Source organism: Setaria italica, chromosome IX (assembly GCF_000263155.2).
Source record: "Setaria italica strain Yugu1 chromosome IX, Setaria_italica_v2.0, whole genome shotgun sequence".
In the NCBI taxonomy this organism is placed as follows: domain Eukaryota; kingdom Viridiplantae; phylum Streptophyta; class Magnoliopsida; order Poales; family Poaceae; genus Setaria; species Setaria italica.
In genome coordinates, this window is record NC_028458.1 from 801251 (window position 1) to 820486 (window position 19236).

The window sequence follows — 19236 nt, forward strand, 5'->3', positions numbered from 1 at the left end:
TTTTTAAGGCCACAACGCTATACAAATCTCTACCTAATCTATTAGACATGACGGGCCTAATTGGTTGGTGTCCAAGATTTGCCATACCAAAATTTGTGCAGGCTAAAATCTGAGCATGCCATACCAAAACCTGGGCAAGAATTCTAGAATAGGATTTGATTGGGTGCCAACCAAATGGGTGACAATTTATAGGATTGCCCTAGTTTTTGTAGGATAGATTTTGGGAGCCAACCAATTATGCCCGACATGACAAAATGTGGGCTACGAGTCAAACATGCCCAGGTTTCATAAGCAAAAGTAACAAACCCATCTAAAAAAAATGCCCTTCAACTTCAGTACACAAATCTCCTTTAAACCAAAAGCTAATCCAGCCCCAAAATTGGCTTATTATGTGCCACTTTATCACAGTAAAAATGGCATTTAGCATAGCACACCTTTGGCGATGAAATACAAACTGGCATGAGCTACCTAAAGATCTAAACATCATAAAATGGGTACACACATGATCTTCCCAGTTACCTATTTACATGTGCTGATCAGCATCTCATGCTATTGACAAATATGAAGAAATGCGGCAAAATTGTTTGTAACAAAGTTAAATGGTTTCCTCAATTTGTACAAAATGCTAAACAACCTAAGCAATGGAACTGCCATGCTGAACAAACGCTGCAATTTATCGCCATGGTATAACAGCCTCACTGGAAAACTGAATTCCCACTCAGTGTCAAAACTCAGGAGGAGCTTTAAGCCTTAACATAGGTGATGCTATACAAATGAATTTGATCGATCCAAAGTTCCAAAGCTTGTGTATTCTGTCGACATCCTTTTAAGCCATATTGTAGCATTCTTTCTGTATTTGTACATGGCAAGTCAAGGTATCCGAAATCTGGTCCATGCTTTTGCCACGCTCCTTCACGCTCAGTGCTTGCCTTCTGCCATATGAGCATCAGAATGAAACAGCTGTCTGCTCTTGTTGATGTGCCTAATCGCACTGCTGCCTGTTTTTTCCTCAGGTGAGGTCAGGAACTTATTTCATGTTAACAATGATTTGGCGTAGTTCATTCTTTCTCGGATATAACAACAAAAACATCCTTGGGCGACCACCTTCGCCTTGAAACCTTGTCTGTTGGATTGATTATGGCACGCTCAGCACCTTCAAGACGGTACCCAATGACAATCTCTTTCCTCTGTCTAGCACGTAAAATGACCTCGAAGAAATTTAACTCCTCTTCATCTCTAAGGTACAAATCTGATGGTCGTATTTGCATTTCATTTCCCTGCAAAGGAGTCCAGTTGCAAACAGATATTAGTCAGAGAGAAACCTGATACGACACCTTAGATAAACAAAAAAACTGACAAACAGAAACATGTGATGAATCATATTTCTAATGAAGTCAAGCTGCTGGCTTAGAAGTTACTCACAAACAGAAACATAAGATGGATCATATTTCTACAGAAAGAACAAAAAACTGACAAAGCATCTGACTACAAGACAGGCAGTCAAACTACAAAAAACTGTAGCCCAAAGCAAGTCAGATAATCCTTACCTTTCTGGAGATGGATTGTATAGGTATAGTTAACCTAGTAACAATATCCATGTCAGAGATAAGGCTCTAATACTTCAGTTAGTGTACCAAACATTAGATCCATCTACTATGCAACTCATAAGTTCAATATTATTTGCATATATGCTAGGGAGTCGAATTTGCTAAGAATATCTAATATTATAATTGAATGCAGATTGTGGAATCATATTTTTCAGAGGTAAATGTCTAGGTCAGTAAAAAGTGATTGACCATGCAACCATCAACTTTGGGAAGTATACCTGTTCGGCAAAGAGCTCCTCCAAGACATCATTTATCTGCCGATCTTCTGCAACCATTGCCAATGCCATGCTCACAAGTTCATTTGAAAGAACATAGTCACTGATTTTTGACATTGACATCAAATTTTTAGTCCTAGGATCCAAAATCTCACTAATTATAACAGATTTGTCAGATGCTTGTTGCATCTCCCCTATCCAAGCACCTTCAGAAAAGGTCCCTCGGGGAACAGGTGAAACCATTGCTTCCTTATATGGAAGCCGTTTTGCCTGCAGTGGTTAAGAATATGAGAACAATCTTCAGTTCTTGTAAAGAGTTCAATATAACATTGGGAAATACAACATGGAAATTTAAAACGAAAAAAGAAAAGGAAACAATAGCACATGATTCAAGATGATGGCATGTGATCTGAAGATGATATCAATAACAAGTAAAATCCATAAATAATTGACAAGTCAAAATCATTCTCTGATCTAGAAAGAAACCTGAATATCTCTGATCAGCAGTAATGTTGCAAGTGATCTCGAGTCAGCTTGGATTGCTGAATCTTCTACAGATTCATCTGCCAAAATCAGGATCTGCATTTTGCTTTCAAGCATCAATCAGAGAAAATCCAAGCAACTACACTCATTGGAAATAACTTAACACTAGTTATCTGCAGAAATACAGATCTAGCAGGGTACAATTTAATTTCTCAGAACTTACAGAATCAAATGATTCTAAAGGGAGGCTCTCCAGGTGACGGCGAATGACAGCATTTCCTTCACGATGCACCAAAGTAATATTATCTAGACGACTGAAGTCCAGACCTCCATCAATCAGCTTTCTTTCCCTGTCAACCTCAGGGACATCATTAAACATCCACAACTCTGATCCTGGCGCAAGGAAAGCATCAAGTACCTGGGTAACAACAACCAAGTTACAGCTGTTGTTCTGAACCAAACAAATTAGGACCTAATTAGCTTCTTCCATCAACTTTTCCGCTGTGATACAAATTATACAAAATCAAATTCAAAACAGGAAGAAATACTATAGAATTAGAATATCGGCTCAGGTAAATTCTGCCTCCAAATCCTTTTGCTACTAATGTCCCCATTACATGCAAATGAACACTTATGAAGTCAATTCGGATCCATCAACAAGTTACCATTATCATATCTTCTATATCACGGCGCCAACCACAAAACAATATTCTTTCTGGAGACTTTGGAACAACAAAATCTTTAGGCAGATACCCTCTCCTAACCTGCACAGTTTAACAGAGAGAAAAAGAATTAGGAGCCTCAAAGAAAGAACTTACCATAATCATATCATCTATATCCCGTCGCCATCCACAAAGAAGAATCTTCTGAGGATTTCTTTCAGGGTGAACAATGTCTATGTAAACAGCCTCTTTAACCTGAATAATAAGATTGACTTTGCTTATGGGATGTTACACATATGTGCAATGTTTATGTCTATGTTTAACTTTCTTAAGATGATTAGTTTTTATGGTTTCAAGAAGAGAGAACAAGTGTTACACTGGCATCTACAAAGCACAAACAGCATAAAGCGGTTGTACTACCGCAATCGGCACTCAATAACAAAATGGGAAGGGAATGAATAAATTGCAAATCACAACACCGAGGAAATAAAGCTTCATTTGAGCAGAAGCTGTGTTCAATTCGCTGCTGTGTGCTGATTACTGTTATTGAGAATACAATTCTACTGATGGGAGTTCAGTAGGGATGGAAGCAATTCACAAGGTTCTCAGGAAGGAATTTCTGTAACACGTTTATAGCGCATATTAAAAAGGATTTGGAGATGCCAATTGTCAACAAAAATATTTTGAAAACGTTATGAATAATTAACAACCATACATAAATGTAAGGAAAAAATGTGAAGCTAACTCTCTGAAATCAATTTATGCAATAAGTTCTAAAGATAAGAATATATCAATGAAAAGATTTTAAAGGGATATAATAGATAGGTTACATAACAGAACCTGGAGGCAGAACACATATAACAATGGCAATATAGTATAGCTTGTGGAATGCAATGAGCAGATCAACAATGTACCAATACTGCTAAGGAAAATTCACCGAATTCTAAAGATAAGAAGATATAATATCAATATTGAAATTATTACAGTCATAATGGTGAAAAACATCAAACAGACATACATGCTTGCAGATTATAACCAAAAAAGGAGCATTACATCTCATATGAATTACCTTGGGCAACGGTGCTGGGGCATATGTGTCATCATCTTCTGCAATTACTATCACCTCATCACCCTCTTGCAAAACATAACAATCATCAGGGTTTAAAATAATCTTGCCCCCATAAGATGCCACTTTTATGCCACATGGAACAGCATCAGGAAAGCTAATCAGCACATCTTCAAATCGCATTCCATCCAACTTAGGCCATCTCTTGATGTAGAATTCACAGTTCTCAAAGCCAAGAATATCTTCCCATATCTGTATATTAAACTCGAATTATCTTTACAAAGCATTAAAATTATTAAATACAGAGACTATATGTAAATTACTGAGCTGTATCTAACATTCAATCAGCATAGTTAGCATTCTGTATATGTCAGTACAGTTAAAACTTAAAAGTATGCACAAATTGCAAATGTAAAACAAGCCCCTAGTTTAGTTTCACTAAATAGGTTGTCCCAAGCTAAAGAAAATAAGTATAGAACAAACAGCAAGTAAAGAAAAAAATAATTTGTGCAAAGGATAGCATGACTTTGAATGGCATTAGACATCCTAGTCAGTAGCTCACATGGTCATGTACTCATGATGCCTGGAATCAAATGAAGACTATAAGTTAAGAATACAGAATGTTTATATGGTAGATGTACCTTTTAAACTTAGAAAATGGACTTTACTAAATGTTTTCTAGATGCACATGATCTAGTATTCTACGATGGAATTGTAACTAGAATCGAAACTTAGAAAACAGATTTTACTAAATGGTTTTCTAGATGCACATGATGTAGTATTCTACGATGGAATAGTAACTAGAATCGAACAGCATGCCCAAAAGATCTTTTTAACAATTTTAATCTCACAAGCACAACCAGATGGCCAGAGTGTGTACCCACAAAACACAAAAGAACATCACGAGCATTTCCAGCTCATTTGCTTAAATGCTTTGTGGGTTGGTTTTGTGCTGGTGGCCTGGTGCACTGGCATGTGTGTCGCCAACAGAACAGACACTACCTCAATTGTCTTGCTAAAAGAAGGGAGGTGTTTCCCTTTAACAAGCAGGATGTGGAGATCCAGTAAGGATTCTTATCTAAACAAAGTAGCAGCATTTAGAATTCATTGTTGGTTAGAAGGAAACCTGAGCAAGACCTGGCTGACGTGCACACTGTATCATCAATCGACCGATCACATCATGTGCAACAACGGTTTCCACAAGATCTCCACCAACAAGTTTGACTAGAACTTCATTGTCGAGATCACTAAGCTCAACTACTATATGACCTCTTAGTCCCTCTTTAACTCCAGTTAAACTCAAGACTGTTCGCAGTGCCCGTGCATCACTCTGCAAAAAAGGATGCAATGATGTAAGGAAAAGCTTTCACATAACAGTATAAATTGATCGGCAAAGTTTACCTGGTCAGCGTTTCCTTCTTCGGCTAGAACCACAATTGCTCGTGCCTTTGAAACTGAGACCTTGTGCATGAAGGTATATTTAGTTGAAAAAAGGCACATAAAGACAGAAGCGAAGTGCTATCCAGGAATTAACTAATATAGTAACATCAGTACATCACAATCATCCTATTAACTGCCAACAGACCATGATGGCATATTAAGCTAAGAAAAAAGTATGTCTCAAAGTAAGTCTGCAGATCACATTGTTTACCTTTTTCAGGTCAGCGAGAATCAGAGGGCTTCCACTTCTACATATTACAGCTGTTCCTTTCAAGTCAAACTCCATTTTAGCAATGTCTGCTTCCATTTCCTCTTTGTCTCTCTCTGCCATCACTACAATGGTCCCACCTCCCAAGCTTTCATTAGCAATGGCGATTTGGTTCAGCAAAGATCCCTATTGCCATCAAATACAACAAATCAGACTACGTAATGTGGATAAATGCAACTTTAATTCTTAGGACAAGATGACTTGTAACTAAGAAGTTATATAAGTTAAATTTACTGAACCAAAGTTTCCACAAATATGCATCACATTCTCTCAGAATATGCATGACTAATACAATCTGGTTTTAAGAATAGCTGTGAAGTGACCTGACAGAGTGCAGAGACAGTGAACAAACTAGTGGTTCTTACAACTACAACATTCATAGCCCAAACAACAAGGAAAATAGCAATACATCTAACATATCTAACATAGATAATAAATCTGCAACAAAATATTAACATGGTTAATTCCAAGATTACCAACTTGTCGCTCCATCCAAGAATCAGAGTGTGGCTCTGCTCTATGACTTCACTTCTTCCTTTCCTCAAAGAATCAAACTTCTCAGAGATTGAATCGGTGACAAGACCAAGCATCATGGCAAAAACCAGCATCCCACCAATACTAATTGAAACTGAAACCAGCTTGGGTCCAAAACCCACTGCGTTAGCATGGTTCCCTGAGTCAGCAACGAAGGTCCAGGACAGCCAAAGACAATCAGATAAGCTATCATCAGTCACACCAAACAGAGCCAACCCACCAAGAGCAATCAGCAACAGTGTAGCAACAAGTAGAACCAACGGTTTAGCATACGGTTGAAGTGACAAAAATATATCAACTCTGTATGCGAACCGCTTGTTTATGGGAACTTCTTCAGAGTCAGGTGAACTCCTTATCTTTGACACCAGGTCTATGTACTTGAGAATTACCAGTGGTGCATACAGTACAGAAAGTGAGATAAGCAGGGAAAAGTTCTTAAGACTTCTGTTTGGCATGGCAACGTTGTCATCCTGATGCAGGAAACTAATGTCGCTCATATCCGAGGAGGAGCCTATAATACATGACTGAAGTTTTGTAGTAGCTACAGCAAGCTGTTCCTGAAACATTCAGAATGAAAATAGGTAAGATAGACGGAACGGAATGCGTAAAGTTTAACGAACTCAGGTACTGCAAGGAAACTAAGTGTGAGCCTGTACCTGCAAATGGTAAACCTCATCGTGTAAGGAGAAGTTCCTACGGAGAAGGGAGACTAAGCACGGTAAAATAACCTGAAGCAACAGATTATCATTCGATTAAACAACGGGAGTCAACAAAAAGTCAAACACGAAACCCAGCGAGTTCACCCATTCCTCACCGCCGCGGAGAGCACCCCCGACCACCGCGGGGTGATCGCCGATGCTGCCGGCTTCCTCCCGTGCACCAGCGCGGCCGTCGGGGGCGCGGCTTTCTCGGAGGCAGCCGTACGGGCATCATCGCGGCGGACGCCGGCGTACCGGGGGTCACGACGGCGCGGCGCGGGCGGAGGCGGCGGCGCCTGCTGCTGCTGCTGCTCCGGCGGTGGGTGCGGGGAGCGCGAGCGGGAGCGTGGCGTAGGAGGCGGCCGGCGGTCGGGCAGCGAGTAGACGGAGTAGGGCTTGGAGGAGCGGTAGGTGAAGGGGAAGGGGGTCCTGGGTGTTCGGGCCCTGGAGGAGGGGAGGAAGGGCGGCGCCGGCGGGAAGAACCAATCGCGGTGTTGCGCAGCCGGCGGCGGCGGCGACGAGGAGGAGTCGGGGTCCAGGGGCATTTTTGGGAATTTCCGCCTGTCTAGCCGATGGATGCTGCTGAGGAGTGGGAGGGATGTCTGCCTGCTGTGGGTTCTCGCGAAATGATTCGGCCCTGTCTGCCCCTCATCGACTTGTTAATTAACTTTTCTAATCCAATCCGAATCGAATATCATCTTCATCATTTGATGCCTAGATTGTGGAGACTCCTGCAGATGCTGCTATTGTCCTGATTAAAACAAGCTTCTTCGTTTTATTTTTTGAGCACAGTTTGGCATAAATTTACGTTTGAGCAAAGTTTGGCATCACCACGAGTTTATGTTATCGTGATCCGCCAATCATAAATTTATGTTTGAGCAAAGTTTGGTATAATGCAACGTTAACGTACTCATAATTAATAATGTGGCATGTTTGACATCACGAAGATGAACAATCCGTTACCAAATGCGCAAGCAGCTCACCTGCAATTGTGTAGTTTGCACTACATGGCTTAGGAAGATTTACTGGATAATGGTTTGGTTGGTGGTTGGCGCATTTGAGCATTGCTCTACCTATCTTCAAATATGGATGCTCTCGTTTTGAAGTGAACATGGGAGCCCGCGCAAATACCTTGTTAAATAATTCACTTCTTGAATTGATATGCTATGCTAGATGTTTCACAGGACAATCGAACCACAGGAGAAAGTAGTTGCTAGCGGTCTAATTTCTATTCTCTTTTTCTAAAGTTTTGAATTGTCTTTGTTAAATATTGGCTTACCGTAACATCATCACCAATAAGTAATTGACAATCATCCTCTTGCAGTAGTTACTCTTGCAGTAGTTACTAGTTACATATTGCAACAAATACGTTTCCAACTTATTCATACCTAACAAATCATTGCTACATACCTTCAGTAACAAATACATTAGCATTATTCATGTTACTAACAACAAAAGGTGCTTGCTTCACCCTATGCACAAAGCAAGAGCCAAAACCTCACGAGGAACAAAATGTGCACTTTTGAAATTAGACATAGCCTTAACCCTTTCTTTTCTTGTCGTTTGGCTATTCTAAAACAAAACTCTACCTAATGTCCATCTCTACAACAATGAGTACAACTGTACTTAACTTCATGTTTTACTTGAGAAGTAGAAGAATCACTTGCATTCACTTGACTAGTAGAAGACATAATACTAACAGATTTAAATATCATCTTTTTAGGCTCATCGCGAATTTCAAATTTTCCACTCCTAAGAGATTTAACAACAGTGGGAGCATGACTCTTAGAGTGAGTATAAGGATCAAAGCCTAAGTCGGTTTTATATGTTAGTGAGCTAATCTTTTGTTCCAAATTTTGATTCAAAGTTTTAGTTCCTATCTTATCTTGCAAATATTCAATACGTTTCAAAAGGGTGGAATAATTTTTACAAGCATTATACATGGGTTTCTTTTATTTACGACATTACGACAATTAGAGCAAGAAAGAACCTCATGCGTGGAAAAAAAAATCAACTTATCAACTCTAGCATTAGCATCTTTCAACTTCAAATCTAGAATATTGCAGTTATCACAAGAAACTAATTTATCAACTGCACACACATGATTCTTATTTTTCTCAATTTCAGTTTGAAGTTGATCTAATGTAGACGCCTGTACATCCCTTAAAGAAGTAAATTCAGCATATATTGAATCAAATAATTTGCATGAATCATCAACAGGGATCAAAGCATTAAGTCTTGCCATTTCACCATTTAGAGATTCTATCTATTTGCTAATCTTTTTATTTCCTTTCTCTAATAAAATAACAAGTTTTTCAACAGCATTAGCTAAATCATTATAAGAAGATTTTACCTCATTGTCGTTGTTGCTGTCAATGTCACTGTTGGTAAAGCTCTTGGTGCTTACCATGAGACACAACCCTGTCAAATTACGTACCTTCTTCCTTTTGGTGTTTTATCATCGTCACTGCTTTCTGAATCAACATCGCTCAAGTTGACTTGCTCAAGTGCTGAAAGAACTTGATGCACCACCTTTTTATCCAAAAAGCTCTTTTTCTTTTTTTTCTTGAATCTACGCTTCTTCTGTCATCTTCACTCTCCTCTTCCTCTTCCTCTTCATCATCGTCCCTTGCAATCCTTGCTTGAAATTTTGGGCACTTAGAACGAAGATGGTTGAGTGAACCACACTCAAAACATTTCTGAGGACCAGAATTTCCTCTCTTCCTTGATCTCACATTCTGCAAAGCTTTAGTAAAGCGAGTAGAGAGGAGTGCCAGCTCATCTTCCGGGAGTTGTTCTAGCTGTTCATTGGTTAGTGAAGACAACGAGGACAAAGCGTAGCTAGATGAAGAAGTATCTTTGTGAGACATGCTAGGTTGAGAGATCAAAGCAATTGACTTATTTCCGTATTTTCTAGAAAGAACATCTAATTCATGAGTTTTTAATTTAGAATAAAGCACATCTATTGTAAGTGTACTCATAGCAATTGATTCTTGAATAGATGTATTTCATCTCCCAAACTGACATATCTAAAGTGCTAAGTAATTGTCTAGCATTAGCAGTGTCACTGAATGTAACTTTCATGGCACGTAGATTGCTAAGAATTTTATTAAAATGTGCAAAGAGATCATCAGCAGATTCACCAAGTTTCATCTCAAAGCTCATGTACTCTTTTTTACGCATATCTTGGCGTACCTCTTTTACCATATTTGAGCCTTCATGATAATCACATAAAACCTTCCATACATCATATGTAGAGTTGAGATGAAATACATGGTCGAAGTCGCTCCTTCCTAGATCTTGGATGATCAAATTTCTTGCTTTGCTGTTGTTCTCCATATCGGCTTGGTTTGCCGTGTTGACTTGATTAGGAACTGTAAAAGGGATAATCACCTTCTCCCAAATTAGATCATAAAATACTAAGTTGAAGATGATTGAAGCCATTTTGAAATTAAATAGAGGTTACATTTCAAAATGATGCCTAATCAAAGCTGCTTGCTGGATGCATGTTTTTCTCCGGTATATATACGTGGCTGGGCATCTACCCAATCTCCAATAATAACTTCAATTACTTGATGAGGGTGGCTACCAAGTTCTTTACTTGTGCGCATGTTTCTTCCGCAGCAACAAGGATGTTTGATGATGGCAGCAATGGCAGGATGACCTGCTACAACCGCAGCAAGCCGGCCATGTCTTTGCGATCAGATAGCAGAGTGTCCGTACAGAGGCCATGGTAGATGTTTGCATGGAATTGCAAGTTGCGACTAGAGAGAGGATGAAAGCATAACGAGCTTGACAACGTCAATCATTGATTTTGTAGTAACAAGCAGGATGAAAAGTTTCAATAACATATATTTGGTACATGGTATACAAGACCATAGTTCAGAAATAGTACATGCCTTTGAACAATCAATATAATGTAACAATATATGCCAGCGAGTTCCTTATTGAAAGTAAGAAAAATAGTACATACAATGACAATTTAATAAAAGCTCATAACCATAATTTAATAGTGCATAGAACTCTCCGGGTGGAGTATATTGCCGGGGCCGATATGTCCATCTTCTTCGAATCAGCCATGCCGGCGTTCCCTCAAATAACCTGCCCAACCGAATATTACCGCAAACGGCCAAAGATGGAGAACAAGTATATGGTCTGGGAGTAGCCGACGATCTTGACGACGTGGTCGTTCCTCACCGCCACGATCGTGGTGCCTGAGCGCGACGGCTCGCCGCCGGCGTTGTACGCCATGGCGATGGTTGGCTCCGGCAATTCCGATACGAGAGGAGAGAACCAGTATTTATTTGTACCTAGGACTACAATTACATTGCTAGCTCCACAATGAAAATTAAAGGAGTCATTTTTTGTTTCCGTTCCGGTTCAGTAGTAGTAGAGGTACACGGTATGTATACACCCAACAGAGAGCGACCTTGTCAAAATTTCGATAATATCCATAGACATTGGGACTGCCCTTAGGCTAGTCTCAATGAAATGTTTCATAAGAGTTTCATAAGCATTAAATTATATGCCACATCATCAATTATGCTGACTTGGCAAGACCATTGTGAGCAGAGAGAAGGGATAATTTCATCAGATGTGAGAGGAGTTTCATCCTCGTAACCATGCAATAAAACTATGCATTGAGACTGGCCTTATACGCCCACTACTAGAATCCTAACAATAGTCAACCGTTTTAAGACTCTATGCTAACCTTTTCCTTGACCTAGAAGATTAGAGAAATATATCTAATGGAATACTCCCTCCGTATGACGTTGTTGACTTTTTACTCCAACTTTGACCACCAATATCTATTGAACAAGTTAGGTAACTAAAGTAAAATATGTATCATTATGTCTATTGTCAAATGTACTTTAGATTAACTTGTAGGTTTATCTATTTGGAAATATTTGTAGAAAAGATGAATAGTCAAACAAATGAAAAAAGTCAACTGCATCATATATTTAAGATGACCATATTTCAGTAGTAGTACATGCCTATGAACAATCAATATAATGTAACAATGCCGGCCAGCTCCTTATTGAAAGAAAAAAAACAGTACATATAGTGACAATTTAATAAAAGCTCACAACCATAATTTAATAGTGCATAGAACTCCTCAGGTGGAGCATATTGCTAGGGCCGATATGTCTGTCTTCTTCGAGTCAACCATGCCGGCGTTCCCTTAAATAACCTGCCCAACCAAATATTACCGCAAACGGCCAAAGATGGAGAACAAATTGACCGAAGACAGCCTGAACACTATACATGAGCCAAACCGGTAATCCTCTTCTCCTATACAGTATTCCTGAAACAAGAGCAATTCTCCATAAATCTTGTGCGCTCCTGTAGAGCAACACGACAGGACTGATGGCACATATTGCAATGGCAGTTGACCGTGCAACTGGCGCCAACACCATATAGACGCCCAATGCAAAGGCAGCGGTCAAGGATGTGACTGCGCTCGAGGCAAAGAGCAAGGATATGTTGAAGTGCAGGCGACGGAAGGGCAGTGTAACCATGCCCATGCCAGAGAACATGAGACCAACGGTAGCCAGAGATGAACAGAGGAAAGCCAATGTATTGGCCACCACGAACGCGTCGAAGTACCACCTCCCGGCAAGTGTTGGTGAGCCACCGTTAGGGTGGTCGTCGGCTATGTTTCCTCCAGGCAGCGCGAAAGATGCACCGAAGGTCACAGTCGCGATGAGCACTGAACCGATGCTGAGAGTTTGGGTCGAGCTTGTCAGCTTATCTGACTCTTCTTTCTCCAATAATTTGCGTGCCTCAGCATCATCACCTGCTTTAGGTTTAAAGCGGTTTTGTAAAAGACGGTCCCACCGGTAGTCATTACCATGCTTAGCCCCCAAGGCTACGAGCATTCTGTAGATGACCTTGTCTGGATTCTGCAAAAAGTAAGTAGTTAATACAAAAACTCGCTTGACGACGCTCAGTGTGTGTAATTTGGTAGTAATTAATACCGTACCCATCTAAAGAAAAAACCTTCGCGTATCCTGCTCCTTGCTAGATCCAGTTCCGTTTGCCCTTCTGCATTCCTTAAATTTAAGCAAACATGCTGGTTCCGCAGCAGACGAATGACCATTGAAATATTCTGATTATCCACAGCTAGGTGCAGCGCGGTGTTGCCATCCTCGTCCTGAATATTCATTATGGGTGCACATTGTTTTAATTTGCAAGCTGTACTTACGACTCGGGATGCCTTGTTCTGGACAGCAACATGAAGGAAGGTTCTTCCTTGCTCGTCACGCAAACCCATGCAACCTGGGCATCTCCGGAGGAGAATGCGAATAGCGATATTCTGATTTGTCATGGCAGCAATGTGCACGGGCAACAAACCTTGGTCATCCTCCCGATAAGCCATGGATGAGTCAGCATCCAGTAGCTGCCAGGTTGGGACTTTTTCTGACCATGTATATGTCCCAAATATTCCAAAAGAAATGAATGGACGTTGTTGCACCGATACAGCAAAGTGGAGAGGGGTGCTACCATTATTGTCCTGCTTGGTAAGGTCCTCGCTCCAAGCGAGTACACTTTTTGTCATCTCTGCAAAATGTATCCACCATTTGGTGTTAAACATCAACAAATTGTTGAAAGGTGCTAGGTATGTATTGAACATGTGTACATCTCACGTAGAAAGATCACATGAGGGGCCAAAACAACAACAATTGAAGACGTGACTGATCAAGTAACAACTACTCCTTTAAATTTTGCTTACAACGAGGACGTTGTGGAAAATAAGTGTGGGTGGTACAATGTTGGGGCTAGTTATTGCAACGCTTTAGCACCTATTTTTTCTTATATCTATACGTAATTTCATACATAAAGTACTATTTTATACCCGTGAACTAATGATTTTGACAGTTGTTGCTGTTTTCGAAGCATATTTTCAAATTAGGTAAAAATACAACAAGATGAGGTTTCAGTTATGGTTTTAATTGCCCTAATTCACCGCATCCTCTTCTTAGGATGTACAAGCACGAATATTCCTTTGCCTGTGGCTTTTGCGGCCCCTTTTTGTGCCCAACTCCTAACACCGATGATCATGCACCTTAATTTAACTTGTACGAGAAAATAAATGAAATAACAAATAAATGTAATACATGCATGCATGAAAATGAATACAGGAGATCATGCATGAAAATGGAGATGAGTATGACACCCGCACCAAAGTTTGTGGAATCAATATTTCTTCACTAGAATCTAGGAGGGCTTTAGACGACAGCGACCTTCGTCCTTAGGTTTAGGGGAGGAGATTGAGTGCCATTAGCTTTAAGGGGTGTTTGGCAGCACTTCACTTAAAAAAACAGGTCCACTCCACCAATTCCATCTTTTAGCAGCTCCACTTCACCAACTTCAACAAAACACGGAGTTGTTGTACGTGTTTGGCAATTACAGTGCTCCAGCTCCAGAAACATAAGGACTTGCTGGGAATAGTCTATTTTGTCCCTTGTGAATGGTTCCACATGTCATACACTTCTATTTTCTCCTCTCCTCTTCCTCTTCCTCTTCCTCTCTCTTTAGGAGGAGGAGGCAAGGATTGGGGAGAAAAGCGGAGAAGGTGAGGTCGTGTGTTGCGGTCGGCAGAGATGGAGGAAGGTGTTCGTGGGGTTGACTTGCAGCGGTGCGGCAACAGTAGGGAGGGGAGCGACAGGCGAGGGACGGCGGAGGTGGTCGGACGGCATGACTGCCAGCACGGCTCGGCCTTCTTTGCGGCCTGCTGTGGCCGTGGTCGGAAGGTAGCGGAGAGGAGGAAGCCTTGCTCCCCCAGCTCACGGCAGCAGGGCCAAATCTCGCGAGCTCCGGGCGGCCGCGGCGACACGGGAGAGGACGAGGTCTGAGCGGCCCCTGAGGTACACTAGGAAAAACGTGAATCTAACCTCTAGCTCCACGTTTTTTCTAGAGCTGGACGTGTTTGACAAGCAATTTTGTGGAGTTGGTAAAGTGAAGCTGTTTTTTCTGAAGTGGAATGCTGCCAAACACCCCGTTAAAATGGGAGGACCCTAGAGATATTGTGGTGGTGGTAAATGGTGGGATGACAAGACAGCTACGAAGCCGCCAGTCACACTCTTGAACCGCCCGGATGTGAAGGGCTGGGGCGCCGGTGCAGCCCCCAGCGGTGGGGAAGCCGCTAGGGACGGAGGAGGCAGGGTCGAGCATGTGAGAGAGATCGGATTCTTGGCAGCGCGTGGGAGAAGGAAAAAAGTGTTATTTTGCTGGAGGAAGAGGAACTGGGCCTGGCCATTGGATGAAGATCACCTGGTGCTGCTTCATCGACTGAGATGGGCAAAAAAAAGGCGCTTGTGCTACAACATTACCCATATTTCTTTATTATAAAGGTAGGACGTTGACAGAGTTTGAGAGAAATGAAGGATGAAACAAAGAATTAATGAACTCTGGGCAAATTTTAAAAAGAGTTACGCACCGTCTCCATGAAGAACAGCAGCGTGTAAGGCATTTCGCCCGCTCGGTCCGGAGTAGGACACGATGTGACAAGGTCCTGAAGCATCGTGCAGGGCCTCCGCGATGTCCTTGCGTCCCAGAGAAACGGCTAGGTAAATTGGCGAGATATAATGGCACGCAATTTGGCCAAGCTGTGGATCCACCCACAACATCAGTTCGACCATGTCCCTGTCGCCGATCCTGACTGCCACGTGCAAGGCCGTCTCCTTGCGGTCGTTGGTCTTCCTCAGCGCCTGGACCACCAGGCCATGGCCGCCCTCCTCGCCCACCAACGTGACGAGATGGCAAAACATAGTCAGGTTCCTGGACCTTGCAGCCTGATGCAGCGGCGTGTCCCGGCCCCTGCTTGCCGGCGCCTCGTCCCGGAGATACCGGGTCTTCTCGCAGATCTCCTGCGCGCATCTGAAACAAGAACGCACCTCCAACGCAAGCTCGTCAACGGGCTCCGGCACTTGCTCGACGTCATGCGAGGACACAAGACAGGGGGTGAGCGTGTGGTCTTCACCCCGCGACCACCGCCTGCAATGCCTGCAAAAGACACGACGGAGCATAGGATACATGACCATCGATTGTCTGCCGTGACGATGCTTCCGCTGCTCGATATAGGAGGCGAAGGTGTGATCTTCTCTGGCACCCGCCATGGACACAAGGGTCATTTGCGGCGCAGGTTGGCCGCCATTGCTTGACGCCATCGCCACCAGCAGCTACGCACGCACTTACGTGGCAAAACTGCAAAACCACTGAATTGGCAAGTCAACGCTCCGATCGATCTCCTCTACAAGTTTGTACGTCTATGTCTAAAAGGCCGGTTACTTGCAGACACCTACCTCAATCGAACTCAGGTCTATATGTAATGTGAATGCATGCCTTGTACACACACTTAGGTCCTTGATAGTCCTTTTCTAATCGACATGGCATAGTTGTGTGCATAGGGACCCTCAATATAACCAAATATATCCAAATTCATACAATAATATATTCAACCCCCTAGTTAAAATTAAACATGTAATCTACATATATAATAATATATTGCAAGCTTCTGAAAGATAAGGTATGCATATATAATAACTTTTTTGAATCAAATCCAAATAGTGCAGTAAAATAACATTTTGATCAAAGACCAAAATCTCGTACCACATACAACAAAGGCAAACAACATTTTCCCTCGTTAAGCCTCTTAAAGAGGTCTTTTACAATACACAATACTACCTTATACTACTGTACTCGTATATAAAGATTCGACTATTGAGATTAATTGTATACTACTAAAACTTTAAGCTGTAGTATAGTAGTATGCATGAGTAGTATATGTGGTATAGGGATATGATGGGAAAGATGTGAAGTGGCATTATATATGTTGTGCTAATTGCTTCCTGCTACCACCCGCCGGAAAAAGATGACGGCAAGAGATACGAGTTTATTTGGTCATAGGAGCATACCGTCTAGTTAAATCTCCTTGGGCGAGCTGAGGTGCCTATTGTAACCCACGTCTAAATGTTGCTTATGGTGCTCTTGCTTTCAACAAGACAAGAGACGCTTAAATAAGGAAAAACAAAAATCTTGCAGGACACTTCTCAAGCGTTGTGATTATATTGCACTCAAGGAACAAGATGCATGCTTGAGGAGTGCATGAAAGGTTAGCTTCAACAATGTGGCTCTGCGGCAACGATGGAAGGAAAGAAACGACAGAGTAGTCCAGTAGGGGAAAAAAAATGCTTCACTAAGAGCTTACCCATGAGCATCAAGAAAGAAGAGTTACCATGGAGGATTGGATGGGAAGGTTGTCTGGCACTTTTTTCGCCAAAGCAGTAAGAAAGGAAGCTGTCCTCGAATCCAACAACGACGCAGCTGGCGAGGAAGGCTGCTGTTTTTCCCACCATGGAAGAACGGAGATGCAGCCAAAGAAGCCTGGCATCACAAGCCGTGGGGCATGCATGGCCGCGTGGAACTGGCGCCGGCGGGGAGACACCACCCTCAGAGCTGAGACACCAGGAATTCTTTTCCTTTCCGATCGAGTCGGGAGGAAGTGAAGGGTAATTTCTGCATATTCATTCCGGTGATGATGCTGAGGGGTTGGCCCCCAGTGCGTCCTTTACCGGGCCGGAGCGGTACGGTTGCAATCGGCCTTTCGAACGGCCCGGTCCAGAAGGGAGAGCCTCCAGAATTGCTCCACCAGCCCACCACCATCCAGGAACACCGTGGTTCTGATGTTGTACTCCTTCAGAGTCGCTCGCGTCACCGACGTCAGCAGTGCATGCAGCACAATGCATGCGAATCCAGCTCCGGTCTGATCTGCGGCCGATAGCTGCTGTCTGCAATTCGGTTTTCCTGAAACAGGGGGAGTAGAGCAGCCATCAAGGGCAAGGGATACAACTGAACCAAACAAGGCTAAGGCCTTGTCATTTTCAGTTGAATCTTCAGCGTGTTCTCTGCAGTCTTCAACTGAGAAAACGACCAAGTAGGCAAAACCAGAAGAATTGAGGCATCCGGGTATGCCCTTTTCTAAAAACAAATATGCAGGAGATCGAGTTGCACATGGCCAAATGGTTTTTTTTTTCTGAAACAACTGCTGAAGACATGAAAAGAACACTGACCTAATGATAAGTAATTGACAATCATCCTCTTGCAGTAGTATATTGCAACAAATACGTTTCCAACTTATTCATGCCTAACAAATCATTGCTAAATACTACGACTTACACTGTTCAGTTAAGCATATGAATGAATTGCGCATGGAATTGTATAGGGAGGTCAAAAGGCAAACATCCAAATTTAAATCCTATCTAACACTAGATGCTTAGGTCATTCTCAGCGGTAGATTCATTCTTTATAATTATAGTGCCACACAACCAAGTATGGTGATATGGCATTGGAGTTAGATGAAATTTGGTTGATGCAATTTCAAACACAACAAGACTCTTTTCACGCATCCATTGAGCGTTCATATAATATCGTATCCAATTAAACTCATCCACATCGTGCATAAATTAAATACTATGGTTGTCTATGAAATAATAAAAATAAAACTTAAACGCAAGAATCGTTTCATTCAAAATTTTATTTCACCCTAGGTGACATGGCAGTTTTGGAAACAATAAGATGAAACTGGCCATTGAAAATGGACATAGATATATAACAAAATAATTAAAACTAACTCAATTACAGCAGAAATGAGGTACAATGACTTCATGAATTTTCAATTTCCCAAATTTTATCCTTCTTGTCGAACTTTTCCATCTCTATCCTAGACTATGAAATGTCACGGAGAAAATTAACATTATCTTTTCACGTATCTGCTCAGCGTATTGGTTTAAAAATATTTCCTTCCTTCTCTTCCGTCCAAAGGCTGACCTCCTGACCCCACAAACCAGAACATTTCCCGCGCAAAACTCACCCACCCAAAACCAAAAGCGCGCCAAAAGAAACAACCAAGCAGCCAACACGGGGGGGGGGGGGGGGGGGGGGGGGGCCCAGTTGTACACTCCCTTCGTTCGGAGAACCCTTGTTGATTCTGAACTTCGTTCGCAAAGTAAGCGTCCTTTTAACGGGGCCAGCCCTTTTTAATGCGCCGCTTGACCCAGTTTTGAAAATGAGCTTTGCTCTTCTGGGCGCTGGGCGCTCCCGTGGTTCGCGAGAAGGAAAAAGGACTAATCTTTTGTTACATCTGGCACGAGATGAAAAAAGAGAGAGCTTCGTCTATCGATGAACAGCAGATTGACGGAGCTCTTGGCATTGCTTGTTTTCTCTCCTTTCTATCAGCGAGTTCCGATCTTTTGTTCGAAATT

General features: G+C 42.0%; 3 protein-coding genes across 6 annotated transcripts in view; 1 reads left to right on the forward strand and 2 right to left on the reverse strand.

Annotated features, from left to right (window-relative positions):
* Positions 1–331: 331 nt before the first annotated feature.
* On the reverse strand, positions 332–7587 carry LOC101765244 (probable ion channel CASTOR). 3 transcript variants are annotated; one of them, XM_022823165.1, is made up of 13 exons: positions 7090–7587; positions 6932–7003; positions 6218–6832; positions 5685–5867; positions 5435–5494; positions 5160–5363; positions 4037–4285; positions 2971–3069; positions 2529–2723; positions 2309–2401; positions 1826–2092; positions 1548–1581; positions 1133–1277 (listed from the first exon to the last, which is right to left on the reverse strand). In XM_022823165.1, exons 1-13 carry the CDS (start codon positions 7516–7518, stop codon positions 1270–1272), a joined length of 2508 nt encoding a protein of 835 aa, XP_022678900.1. In that variant the 5' UTR covers positions 7519–7587; the 3' UTR covers positions 1133–1269. The 3 variants fall into 3 exon arrangements, with proteins under 3 accessions (XP_004981081.1, XP_004981080.1, XP_022678900.1); XM_004981024.3 differs by lacking the exons at positions 1548–1581; positions 2971–3069 and adding an exon at positions 3124–3222 and having other exon boundaries at positions 332–1277; positions 7090–7583; XM_004981023.3 differs by lacking the exon at positions 1548–1581 and having other exon boundaries at positions 332–1277; positions 7090–7582.
* A 4325-nt stretch (positions 7588–11912) lies between these two features.
* On the reverse strand, positions 11913–17050 carry LOC101766472 (protein ACCELERATED CELL DEATH 6). Of its 2 annotated transcripts, none has more exons than XM_004981028.3 (4): positions 16891–17050; positions 15414–16180; positions 12957–13534; positions 11913–12876 (listed from the first exon to the last, which is right to left on the reverse strand). In XM_004981028.3, exons 2-4 carry the CDS (start codon positions 16141–16143, stop codon positions 12136–12138), a joined length of 2049 nt encoding a protein of 682 aa, XP_004981085.1. In that variant the 5' UTR covers positions 16144–16180; positions 16891–17050; the 3' UTR covers positions 11913–12135. The 2 variants fall into 2 exon arrangements, with proteins under 2 accessions (XP_004981085.1, XP_004981084.1); XM_004981027.3 differs by having other exon boundaries at positions 15414–16191; positions 16891–17049.
* A 161-nt stretch (positions 17051–17211) lies between these two features.
* The window catches only part of LOC101759477 (sister chromatid cohesion protein DCC1), a 5459-nt gene continuing 3434 nt past the window's right edge, over positions 17212–19236 (forward strand). The window contains 1 exon segment of the mRNA XM_014805853.2: positions 17212–17259. Within this exon segment, the coding sequence (XP_014661339.2) occupies positions 17212–17259 (48 nt within the window).